Genomic DNA, 13,520 nt, shown 5'->3' with positions numbered 1-13,520 from the left:
AAAATCAGATTTAGATACCAGTTGTGGGCAAAGAACAGATGGGCCATCGTGTAGTTTTGTGCTAAACTTTAAACAAACAGCTCTTTATTACAATAACTTTCTGCATGTCAGTTTCAAGACAGAAACATGAAATTAGACAAGTAATTTGGTTTAGTTTGTTTTGAATTTCGGTCAAAGCTGCACGAGGACTATCTGCGCTAGCCTTCCCTAATTTAACAGTGTAAGGCAAGAGGGAAGGCAGCTAATCATCACCATTAACCGCCAACTCCTGAGCTACTCTTTTACCAACGAATAGTGGGATTGACCGTAACATCATAACACCCCCAAGACAGAAGGGGCACACATGTTGAATATGACGGAGATTCGAACCCTCGACCATCAGATTACGATGCCTTAACCACAAGACAACGCCGGATCACGACTAGTAATAGCCTGGATCTCTAATTCCCTTATTTACAAGAACTCTTAATCCATATTATCATGGTACTTCAGACAAGGAAAAGTCTCCGGATACTAACGGGTAGTTCAAACGGATAGTTCAAACAGCAGCGTTTTAAAAACGCATCAAAAAGTTCAATGGTCATTAAAAACCTAAAAACTTTATCAAGTTGGACAGTGTTATCATCACCAATATCACTGTCCAATGTCACAGACAAACCCTGGAACAGAACATGTTTAAAATAGTGCCGTCGTTGAGAGTCGTAACGATGGTAGGAAAGTAAAATGTGGCTTTCAGTAATTTGAGTGCTACACAAACTACACACTGGTGCAACAGTTCTAGATAAAAGAAAACGATGAGTTAAAAAACTGTGACCAATGCGTAGTCTAGTTAGAACAACTTCCTCCTTCCAAACCTGATGGAAGCTAGATGGCCAAAGCCCAATATAGGGTTTTATTTGAAAAAGCTTGTTGTCACGTTGCTCACTCCAAGTGGACTGCCAGCTGGCACGAAACCGAGCCTTGAATGCAGGACCATAGTCCATGTATGGAATCGACACAGTGGTGATAGTGCCAGAGCAGATAGATTTAGCTGCCGTGTCTGCAAGCTCGTTCCCACGAATACCAACATGGTCTGGTATCCAGAAAAACTGGATAGAAGTAGCAGTTAATGAGATATGGGCCAGTCGGTTTTGAATATCAGCAAGAACAGGGTGTAAACCAACGTGTAGCGATTTCAAGGCTAGTAGAGAACTAAGCGAGTCACTATAAATAGTGCAGTTGGTGTACTGCTCAGCTTCAATATGATCCAGGGCAAGAGATATGGCGTACAGTTCAGCAGTGAACACAGAAGCTATAGAGAGGATTCTGCGCGCAACCACAGAACCGCAGGAAACCATGACAGAGCACACTGAATTATTTGATTTGGTACCATCTGTATAAATTGGAATGGAATGATTGTTTGATTTAATGATTTAATGATGTTCATTAAATAAAAGACAGTAATTCAATCTGGAGTATCTGCCTTTTCAGATGACTGAAAGAAAGGTCACATTTCGGGTCTGTTATAAGCCATGGTGGTATGGGCTGACTTGTGGATTCTGCAATGTTATCCAAGGACAGACCCAATTCATCCAACTGTGCCTGGATGCGAAGGCCAAAAGGAGCAATGGCAGATCGTCTGTTCTGAAAAAGTACGATCCGCAGAGGAAGGAAAACACATCCCCAGGTGGGATGCTTTGGTAAGGAATGAAGTTTCAAAGAATATAGTAAAGATAGTTGCAAAGGGTGAAGGTGCAGAGAAGGTTCATGAGATTCAACGTATAAGCTTTGAACTGGAGAGGTGCGAAAAGCCCCAGTGCAGAGTCGAAGTCCTTGGTGATGAATGAGGTCCAGCATCTTTAAAGCCGAGGATCTTGCAGAGCCACAGACCATTGATCCATTGTCGAGTTTTGATCGAATAAGAGCACGATATACCTTTAACATAGAACATCGATCTGCTCCCCAACTGGCAGTAGAGATGACACGGAGGATGTTCAGTACTCTTGTGCATTTGGCCCGTAGCTGCTTTAAATATGGTATAAAGGTCAGCTTACGGCAAAGATAAACCCCAAGAACTTGGTCTCAGGGACCACTGGCAGCAGACCTTCACCGATATGAATTTCAGGATCAGGGTGAATACCCCGTTGGCGGCAAAAGTGCATGCAAACGGTTTTGAGAGAGAAAAATTAAAGCCGTTCGTCACAGTCCACTTCAGTTCACGATTGAGGGCAGTTTGTAGTTGCCGCTCAAAATATCTCATGTTCGACGACTGACACGAGATGTGAAAGTTGTTGACATATAGCCCATTCGCAATAGTAAGAGGGAGTTGTTCAGTTATGGCATTTATCTTTATACTGAAAAGTGAGACACTCAAAACAGCCCTGAGGGACTCCAAGTTCCTGTACAAAAGAACGGGAAAGTGTCGAATCCACACGAACTTGGAATCTCCTGTCCATTAAAAAACTTTTAATTAACATGGGTAAATGGCCACGTAACTCATATGTATGGAGGTCTTGCAAAACGCCATACCTCCATGTTGTGTCATAAGCCTTTTCATGTCAAAGAATATTGACACAAGATGTTGGCATTTGAGAAAGGCTTCTCTGATTGATGTTTTAAGTCAAATTAGGTGGTCTGTGGTGGAGTGCTGTCGTCGGAATCCACACTGGGTGGGCGAGAGGAGGTTGTTTGATTCAAGGAACCAAACAAGACGAGCATTAACCATCCTTTCAAAGGTCTTACAGAGACAGCTCATCAAAGCAATTGGATGGTAGTTTGAAGGAATCTTGGGATCTTTCCCTGGCTTAGAGAAAGGTAAAATAATAGCCTGGCGCCTGGCATCAGGATAAACATTCTCCTGCCAGATCTGGTTAAAGACAATTAGAAGGACATCGAGAGAAGCAGGAGATAGATGGTGCAGCATGTCATAGTGTACATCATCGTGTCCAACAGATGTACTGCCAGACCGATGAAGAGCCATTTTCAGTTCCACCAGTGTAAAAGGACAATTATAGTCAAAGAGACAGTCAGTTCGAAAGGATGGCCAAGAAGTTGGAGGAACAAGCAGAAGTGCTAGATACCCGGCAAAAGCTTTCACCTAGAGTATCAGCAATGCTCCGGACATCAGTCACCTCCTGACCATCAGAAAGCAAGATCGAGAGGGGACAGAATTGTAGTGCCCACTGACCTATCGAATCCTGTCCCATATGACCTTGGAACTGGTGGTAGAAGATATGCTAGTTGTGAACTTAATCCAAAATTCCTTCTGGCTTTGACGTCTTACCCACCTAGCATGTGCACAGGCCCGTTGGAAAGCGACGCGGTTCGAAAGTGTGGGATATCTACGAAAAGTATCCCAGGCCCGTTTTTAGCCCGTGCTAAGTGGCAAGTAGGATTCCACCACGGACGACGATATCGTGGAAAACGTGTCGAGGTTTTAGGAATACACTGAGCAGCTGCTTGTATAATACAGTCACACAGTCGTCTATTTTTGGCTGATTCACGATGGCACGATCAAGTTCTGCGAGAGCAGTGAAAGTGGACCAGTCTGCCTGATCCAGCTTCCACTGGGACACACGGGTAGGGTGGCATCGACCACGGCCAGTCTCTCTCAAAAGTATAGGAAAATGATCACTGTCTAGTGGATTATTGTAAACCCTCCATGAAAAATGGGAGAATAATGAAGGGGTGCAAACTGAGAGATTAATAGCGGTAAAGGACTGGCTCGGTGCATGAAAATAAGTGGAAGAACCAGTATGGAAAAGAGAAAGGTTGTGATCAAGAGCATACGCTCTACAGAGCGACCCTCCCATCAATAACAGCACTTCCCAGAGGGATGATGTCCATTAAAGTCCACCAAGAGTAGAAAGGGGAGACGGCAACTGTTCAACGAGAGCATCAAGGTCTGATTGATCATATGCCTCTCCAGGGGACAGGTAGAGAGAACAAACAGTAATGGTATGACCCAAAGAAACACGGATGGCTAAGGCCTCCAAGGGTGTGTTGAGTGACAAAGATAGGGTGGGCACATGCTGATCAACTAACAGTGCCACCCCTCCATGTACTCGTCCATCACACAGCCTGTCATTTCTGTACAGAAAAAACTGCCGAATGGTGACTGTATCAGCAGGTTTTAGAAATGTTTCTTGTAAGGAAAGACATACAGGATGGTAGGAAGCAATCAGTGTTTTGATATCATCCAGATTAGAACGTAAACCTCGACAGTTCCATCGTATCAAGGTGGCCATGTTTAATGACGGGTAGGCGAAGTGGCTGGAGAACCATTCTGTTTACGACCACGTGTTTTTTCCTTACTGTCCTTAGTCGGAAGAGGTCTATCAACCTCCATGGATCCTGCCCTGGGTCGATTGGGCAGGTCTTTGTTATTGAAAGGGGATTCCAGTGACTGAGGACGCAAACGAATAATTGTTTTGCCTCTTGGGGTGGGAGAAAATGATGTATCAGAAGAAATGCCTGTATTTGAAACTGAAGGATGTGGATCTTGAGGTTTGTTGGAATGTATGGGTTTTGTTTGTTTGTTTGTTTGTGGAATTTCGCACAAAGCTACTCGAGGGCTATCTGCGTTAAACGTCCATAATTTAGCAGTGTAAGACCAGAGGGAAGGCAGCTAGTCATCACCACCCACTGCCAACTCTTGGGCTACTCTTTTACTAACGAATAGTGGGATTGACCGTCACATTATAACGCCCCCACGGCTGGGAGGGCGAGCATGTTTGGCGCGACGCGGGCGCGAACCGCCACCCTCGGATTACGAGTCGCACGCCTTAACGCGCTTGGCCATGCCGGGCCTGGAATGTATGGGAGGAACAGAGATGGGTGTGGAAGTCAATTCATCAACCTTTTTAACCATGGAGGTCAAAAGGCTTTTCATTTGTTTGGAAAACGAATCTCTTGGAGGCGCAGAGAGATCTGTCTGCACTCCCACTGTAGTTGTGGAACAAAGTGCTGCAACATATGTCCGCGATGGAGTGGCGGGCAGCAATTTCCGAGCCTCAGGATAACTAATGTTATGAGTCGTTTTCAAACGCTGCACCTCTTTTTCCTCCAACTATTTTGGGCAAGAACGAAAGTCGGAAGGGTAAGAACCATTGCAGTTGACGCAATGTGAATCCATGTCACATTCATAGGCATCGTGGTTCTTGCCACCACAACGAGCACGTGTCAGGGAACCACGATATGATGTCTTTGAGTGGCCGAACCTCTGACATTGGAAACATCGGAGAGGGTTTGGAATGTATGGCCGTAACCTGCAAATTAGATAACCTGCCTCGATGGTGGCAGGTGCACGTGATGATGTAAATGTCAAAACAAGGGTATTTGTTGGCAGTGTAACTCCATCTTAGCGAGTGGAGATGCGCCTCACTGCAGAAACTCCTTGAGTGGAGAGACCAGCAAGAAACTCCGACTCTGGGATGTTCTTCAAATCCCTCTCAACAATAACTCCTGGTGATGAATTCAAAGTAGCACAAGGTGTAACCGCAACAGGTATATCCCCAATTGCCGTTGAATTCAACAGCAGTTCACTGTGTTGGGTTGTGGATGTTTCAACTAATATGTCTCCAGATCGAAGCTTATTTACTGACTTTGGAGAGCCAACAAGACCCTCTAGTCCCTTCTGGATAAAAAGGGGACATTTTCACTAAAGGTTTTTCTGAAAGAGAATGTAATGTAAAAAAAATGGGGTACGTGCGTTACTTACAGATGTTGAAGATTGCTGCTCAGAGTCTTCTAGACGTGGTCGTTTACCTATTGACTGTTTTTTCACTATTTTATTTAAAATTTTTAAAGGAGGATCCAAAAAGAGCCATACGAGGGGACGCACTACAATGTCATGCAAGGACAATGCAGCAACGCCAGGGTTTCGTGAGCACTATACCCAAACACCAGCATCGTGCATAATGTACACAACACCCGTTGAGAACTTCCAACACTGGTACTTCGTTGACTCTAGCCCAAGTAGACCAGCCGATTGACCCAAGGAGGGCCACCCAAAGGCCATCCGTCTACAGGAATTCAAGGACAAAGTGGTGTGTTAGGGTTGGACCCCTCAACCACCACGTTTCTCTCCTCCCCTTCACGGGTCGCTACGCATGGCACACACGTTGGTGAATGTTTAGATCCCAGAGAAGGTAGCCAGACAAAACAGAACCTCCCCTGGGAGATCCCCTCACCACGTACAGGAATCCACACCGATGAGCCGGACAAAAGACCATAATGTGAACAAAAAGTTATTTGTTACAATAACTTTATGCACGTCAGCTTCAACACAAAAACATAAAATTAGACGACTAATAATAGCACGGATTTTTAATTTCTTTGTTTGCATGAACTACCAATCCATTTTATTACGATGCTGTATATAGCGAAAAGTCTCCGTAAAAAGCCATAACGTTTAAGCACGAATACTAAATCTAATCTTACTTTATTTCACTGGTAAGCCCATCGTGGTAAGATGGTTAGGGCCATTGACTCGTAATCTAAGAGTTACGTTAAAGACTCTCCGTCACACCTAACGGACTTGCCCTTTCAGCCCATCCCCTTAATCGTTGTTAAGAGTAGTTCCAGAGTTCGTGGGTGGTAGCGCCTATCTGCCTTCCTTCTAACCTGACACTGCTAAGTTAGAGACACATAAAATTCAAAAACACTACGGATCACGGGTTCGAATCTTCTTCACTCCAAATATGCTCACTATTTTAGCCGTGGGCGTGTTATAATGTGACGGTCAATCCTACTATTTGTTGTTAAAAGAATAACCTGAGAGTTAGCGATGGACAGTAATAACTAGTTGCCTTCCTCGTGTTACACTGCTCAATTAAAGCAGGCTAGCATATATAGCCCACGTGTGCCTTTGTGCGATATTCAGAAATAAAATTCAATGTAATCTACCAGGTAATCTCTTAAGTAATGTCCAATTTTAGGTTCACAAAAAAAAACAATTTCACACGCTTTTACTGTTATTTAATCAATAATGTATGTTCAATATTAATTACTTCCTGACAATGATTCACAAGCTTCTAAATGTCACTTCTATAAAATTCATGGGGTTTGGAGAAAAAGAATGTAGATAGAGTAGTTTTGACATCTTCTTATGTTCCAAGCTCTTTTCCATCAGCATAGTTCTGTAAACTTTGGAATAGCTAACAGTCAGATGGGAAAAAGTCTGAAGAATAAGGAGAATGTCGAAGTTTTCCCCGACTAGTTCTTGAATCTTTGCAGGTGCAATTCTTGTTGTATTATCTTGGTGTAACACAATGTTTATGCTATTGATCAAAGTAGACCTTTTTTCTTCGAGTGCAACATTCAAGCGCTCTACCTTTTGGAAATAGAAGTCTGATGTAATCGTTACAGTGAGTGGAAGCAACTCAAAGTGGATCACACCAACATCCCACCAAACGCATAACAAGAGTTTCCTTGGGTGGTGGTCCATTGTGGGCTGTACTTTAGCCAGTTTACCTGCAATGAATTTTTGTATGCGGCGCTTGACACTTTTATAATATATCCATTTTTATCTCTCGTCATTAACCTATCCAATTTAGGTGAGTTACCTAAAAAAAGTGCAAATGTCCACTCTTACGCTAAGGTTGGCTTCTATCAAATCATGAGGACCCATTTTTAAAAGTTTTGACGCCTTTCCAAGATGTTGCAGATGACGGTGAATTGTTGAAGGGGTTGAATTAAGCTTCTGTGCTAGTTCTTCAATTGTTACAGCACAGTCTTCTTTTAAACTCATAAAGTATTATATGCCTGATGTGCTCCTCAGACGGATCAATCTTCATAAGGGTTTATTTGATTAATGATCTGAAAAAGTGGAGTTCGGTTAGTTTCTTTTACATGTCTGATCATTTTTATACATGTCCTACTACATATTTTAGTTATTAAAGCCTTCTACAAAGAGAGAAATGACGATGTACATTCTGTATTAAATTTTGGAATATTACTTATAGGATGTCCTGATATATATAGAACCAATACTGATACAGACTCTTACTTGTTTTAACCCTATTAGAAAAATTAGTCTATAATTAATACTGTAAACTGCCTTTAATTTTAATTCATCGTGTTTGCTTCGTTTAGTTTTGTTTGTGCATTTGTTGTTTGAATTTCCAAATATATTGTTAATTAATGAAAATTATTATTTTTTTTATTACTGGATGTTGTCGAGCAACAACATTGTTGTTTTTGCATTTCAAATTATTTAGTTTTAATTTCATTACTATTTTAGAAACAATTTCAAAATAGATTCTTATAACAATATCAAACTCGTAGCAACTATTATAAAGTAAGCGACAGTAAAGAATATAATGTCAGCCCAGAACTCGTAGAAACTAATCAAATTTATATCACGCAGAACTCCAATCAAAAACACCAGCGATTAACCCGAGTTTTAGGCCCAACTTGTGATCCGAGGGATATCATATTTGATCAGGTCCTCTTACCAGATATAAAAGAAGGAGAATGGATATGTTTTGAGGGCATGGGTGCCTATAGTGTTTCTTTTTCGAAACGTTTCAACGGTTTTAATCCACCTCTGATTAAGTACATCATCAGTAGTAAAACCAGGTAAGAACCGTTTAGTATAGGATATTTTTCTTTTGGTTTGATATATCTGAAAACTTAAAATAAGCTAGAAGTTCTGTTCAATTACGTTTTTTCATATTTTAATAATTTATTTTCCAGTTGGGTAACTGTTTTCTTAGTAACAATTTCAAATGTAACACAAAGTTTCCTGACAATTAACTATATAAGCATCATAAATTAATAGGAGTTAGTCATTACAAGAAACACTGATGTAGCATTATGTTAACAGTCCTCTTTACTTAGCTGTATGGAAGATGAAATTAAGTGAAATGAGGTAAGGTCACTCAATTTCATGTAAACCTAAACTCCATTAGAATGTACTAGCAGAAATTTCAACTGTTTGTGCTTACAGTAAGTAATCGTATTATTCATATTTCATTGAAAAAATGAAAGAAGTGATCATCTTCCATGTATATATATTATATATATACATACACACACAAGTTTGTTATGACGAAAAACAAGTCAAATCAAAAATAAAGTAAAAATTAAAATACGCTGCGCCAATTTAAAGGATCCCTGGGTACAAGATATAATATAGAATATAAAATGTATCCTAGGTGGGGATACACCGTCTATCAGTTTTAACCTCCATTCGCCAGTCTTACATAAATAAATAAAATAAAATAAAGGAATAGTAATAGAAATTAATATTATAAATACAGAAATATAAACTAGGAGAGCGAGATGTGGGTATTCAAGCTCACAACGTCCCACATCTGTATCAACCTTGTCTGCTTGCAACCAGTTGTGGGAAAGTGACTGCTCTTCAAAATAAAGTAAATAAGAAAAAGAAAAAAATTGAGAAATAAAAATAAGAACTACCATTTGGTGGTAATTAAGTAAACTAAACTTACCTCTTAAAATTAGCATACCAGCCCCCTTTATGGTAGAAAGGCACTAATTGGTAGCCCAGTAAAATAATTATAATAGTATGAAGGGCTCCATCCAGTTATCTAAATTATCTAGTATAACACCCAACCACCACTCATTACGTCTTCTGTAACTATTATGCTCTGAATAAGTCTTTATACGCAGTAGGTGTACATCCGCATAAAATAGTGCCATGTTGCTAAATCACCTGATTCACAACTAAAAATAGTTATTAGAAATGTTTAGTAAAATTTCTCTAATTTTCACTTCTTTATAATTATTTAATACATTCTCAATATTTGTTACAGAATAGTTTAATAATTATACTTAAAGTTTCTTTATTAAATCCATTAACTATTAAATTGTTATCATTATTTCAACATTATTAACAAAATATTCTACTTTATTGCAAATGTTACAATATCTGAATAATTGCGAAGTTGTAATGTTTATAACAAAAAGGTATGGTATGTTACCATTAAAAAAAGTGGTTAACCATATATTAAAAAGGTAAAATATTTTTAATAAAAAATATTTACATTGATATTCTTATCAATTATTCTAATTTCTAAATCTAAATAATGTGTATTAGATAATGAAGTATTTTTAATTCCTAATTTTACTGGATAAATAGCGATAATAATAATATTAATTTCAATATTATTTATACTAATTAAATCATAATATGTCTGTGAGTTAAAATAAAATGTCTGGGTTTATGTAGTTTTCAATGAATCTCTTCTCCTGAAAGTGAAGATACACATTTGCTATACACGTAGAATAGTTAGCTCCCATTGGAACTTTTATTACTTGTTTAAAAACCTGGTTATTGAAAAATATATAATTATTGTAAATACAGAGTGTTAATATGTCTTTTATGTTTTAGAGGTAATATTTTTCTTCCGGTTTAATAAAAAGAACAGAACTGTTCTGTATTATTACAGAACTGTTGTAATAATGAATTTGAAACAAAGATTAAATCGTTTAATGGAATTGTGTTGTAGAATGTGTGAACTCAAATGTTTGAATATTTATTTGTTCTCAATTTCTCAGATATTCTAAAATGGTTTGATTATTTTTTATTATTTTGTCAAGTAAAATATTAAGTAATTTATTCAATAAAATGGCCAGTTGCTTAATAATTGTTGTTGTTGAATTATAAACAAATTACACTTCATCAATCTTGTTTTTAACTGATGAAGTAAAACCTGTTTTAATTTACTTAACTCAGCGCTAATATTTTCTACCCTGCATAGCCAGGTGGTTAAGGCCTTCGACTCGTAATCCGAGGGTAGCAGATTCGAACCCCGGTCACACCAAATGTGTAGCCCTATCAGCCGTGGGGTACTATAATGTCGCGGCCAATCCCACTATTCGCTGGTAGAAGAGTAACTCAAGAGTTGGCGGTGGGTGGTGATGACTAGCTGCCTTCCCTCTTGACCCACACTGCTAAATTAGAGAAGGCTAGCGCAGATAGCCCTCGTGTTGCTTTACGCAAAATTCAAAACACACAGTTAATATCCTTTAAATATTTGGTGGGACGTAGTGTACAGGAAACTCATTCCATCTAAACGATTCAGAATTTAAAATGTTCGTATATATTATTCATACGAACTATAATGTTTAATTTATTTAAAAGGGTACCGTTTAGTGAAAATAAGAGGGAATTCTCAATAGCCGCGGCGTTTGAAATTCCTTTATGCAAGATTAGAGTAAATTAATGCGTGAGGCCTTTCATACTTTCCTTGTGCGCCATCAATACCCAGAGTGGGGCGCACTATACCAGTTTCGTGTTATTACTCATTAGAATCTCTATCAGACAACCCTCATATTGAAATTTTTTTGGCAGAATTGGAAACAAATTTCAAGATGAAATTTTTTTTACTGAATGAAATTGTAAAACGATTAATAATGGGTCAACTTGGAACAGCAGAACCACCAAGAAATAGACTAGCAACAAATCATGTCGCTTAATAGATGAGAATTCATGAACGCATACGTCAGTGACAAAACCTGTCCGCGAGTTAATGATGACAATAAGAGAGATCATTAAAAAGGATTTCTGTCTGGAAAAGCCACACAAACTGAACACAATCTTCTTCCATTGTATATCCATTATCTCATCTCATACATCAAAGAGCTGACAATGAAATAGGTTTTTGCTTTTCCATATGAAGACGTAACAGTAATGTCGCGATGGAATTATTGTGAATTTACATTCAATTAAACAATTGAAAATCAAACTGTCATACAATGGTTGTACTGCAACAGATGGGTAATGGAAAGTATACAAGGAGCAATGTTGCTCTTTGGATAAGAAAGTCTTACGATGAATACTTTGTAATGGAAACTGTGTTCCAGAGCTGTGGTGAGCTCACAGTCGACAGATAACCTAAAAACTGGTGTCATTAGTTGTGTCGATTTGTTTTGTTTGTTTGTTTTCTAATTTCGCGTAAAGCTACATGAAGGGTATCTGCGCTAGCTGTTTCTAATTTTGCAAGATGTTTCCAGTATGAAAGTTGCTTAAACCGATATTTACGATAGGTTTATTCATATCTCTACCAATCAGATGATTAGAGAAACTTTGGAAAGAAATGTCGGTATTGAGCTCAGTTTGATTTTAGGTTGATAAACTGGTTTAATTCATCGATTGTTGTTCTTGTATGGATTTTATAGCTACAAATTGAGTTTCGCACTTGATGTGTAAAAAATGTATAAATTCACTATTTTATATATAGATGTTGTATGCACGTGCACCTTTTAATCAACTTGTATGTTCTTTAGGCACCAGCTGGAGAAACAATGTAAGAATAGAGTTTTTATAGAAACAATGAACTTTTGCCAGTTGTAGAACAAACTTCGTCATAACCGTTTTATGAAGTAAACGTGAAGAAAATGAAATGGTATTTGAAATACAGTAAGGACGTGTGTTATAATAATGTGTAATATTTCTAAACATTTCTTACTGCAGTGTTTTTTCTTTTCTGCGATAAATCTGAAAAACATGTTATATACGTTTATATTTATTTATTTTTAGCACTGAGACAAGGGTTAAGATAAAAAGGGTTCAGTTATGGCTTACATTTGTTTGTAGAGTTTGCGTTCTTGATGTGATAAAAATATCTTTATATTTATTGTGATAACAATATATACTTATTGTATTTATTGAATGTACGATAATCATATGATAATCACTGGATCCATGAACAGTGTCTAATGTTCATGATATTATAGTTTTCTTAGTAACTTTAAAGTTTATGAAGATGATTTTGTTTAATTCTACGATTGTAACTTAACTACATGTGATTATTTCAAAAAGTATAATAAAATGAATCCTAATAAGCTGTATAAAGTTATAAAAACAACATGTGTTGTTGAGGATGGCCTGAATCTTTTCTGGTGCTGAACAAAAATCTAATCAATTTTGAAAGAATAAGACAGAACACATTAGAAACTAAATTTCGTTACATAATTTAATGTCAGTAATGCACATAACAAAAAGCTTCTGGAAAAGATCATTTCCTTTGTGCACGATTACCAAATCTAACCTTACTTGTATTACTGATACGCTTGGCGTGACCAGATGGTTAAGGTGCCCGTCACACCAAACATGCAGGCCCTTCCAGCTGTGGGGGCGTCATATTGTGACGGCCAATCTTACTATTCGTTGGTAAAAGAAAAGCCCAAGAGATGGCGATCCATGGTGATGACTAGCTGCCTTACCTCCAGTGTTACACTGTTAAATTAAGGACAGATAGTGCAGCTTTTACGCGAAATTCTAAAACAAAATAAGCAAACCATGTCACTGGAATTTTACGAAAATTTGTCATATCTTCTTTAGATAAAACTTCCAACGTTGTCAACGATCAAAACATATTCGTCTCGATATTGTATAAGCTATGGCTCCTGTGTTATGTAATAATACAAATAATAAATAAATAAAGCAAACATTAGGTTTGTTTGGAAATACTGCTGATCTTTCACATATTTTTATAAAATATGCCCGTTACACAAATTTATTTGGCACCCTGGTTGGTGTTAAATTCTGCCAAATTATATTATTGTAAAAT

At 38.2% G+C, this 13,520-nt stretch overlaps 1 protein-coding gene across 1 annotated transcript in view; it reads left to right on the top strand.

The window, feature by feature from the left end:
• Positions 1–12,679, top strand: part of LOC143236163 (ornithine decarboxylase-like) — a 30,979-nt gene extending 18,300 nt beyond the window's left edge. Inside the window, exons 10-11 of the mRNA XM_076474447.1 lie at positions 8,348–8,559; positions 12,235–12,679. Coding sequence (XP_076330562.1) covers positions 8,348–8,559; positions 12,235–12,301 — 279 coding nt within the window. The 3' untranslated portion in view covers positions 12,302–12,679. The remainder of the gene's footprint in view (positions 1–8,347; positions 8,560–12,234) is intronic.
• Positions 12,680–13,520: the final 841 nt, after the last annotated feature.

The sequence above is a fragment of the Tachypleus tridentatus genome, chromosome 13 (genome assembly GCF_004210375.1).
Source record: "Tachypleus tridentatus isolate NWPU-2018 chromosome 13, ASM421037v1, whole genome shotgun sequence".
Taxonomy (NCBI): domain Eukaryota; kingdom Metazoa; phylum Arthropoda; class Merostomata; order Xiphosura; family Limulidae; genus Tachypleus; species Tachypleus tridentatus.
The sequence above is the reverse complement of the archived record's forward strand: the minus strand, read 5'-3'. Positions and strand labels throughout refer to the sequence as shown.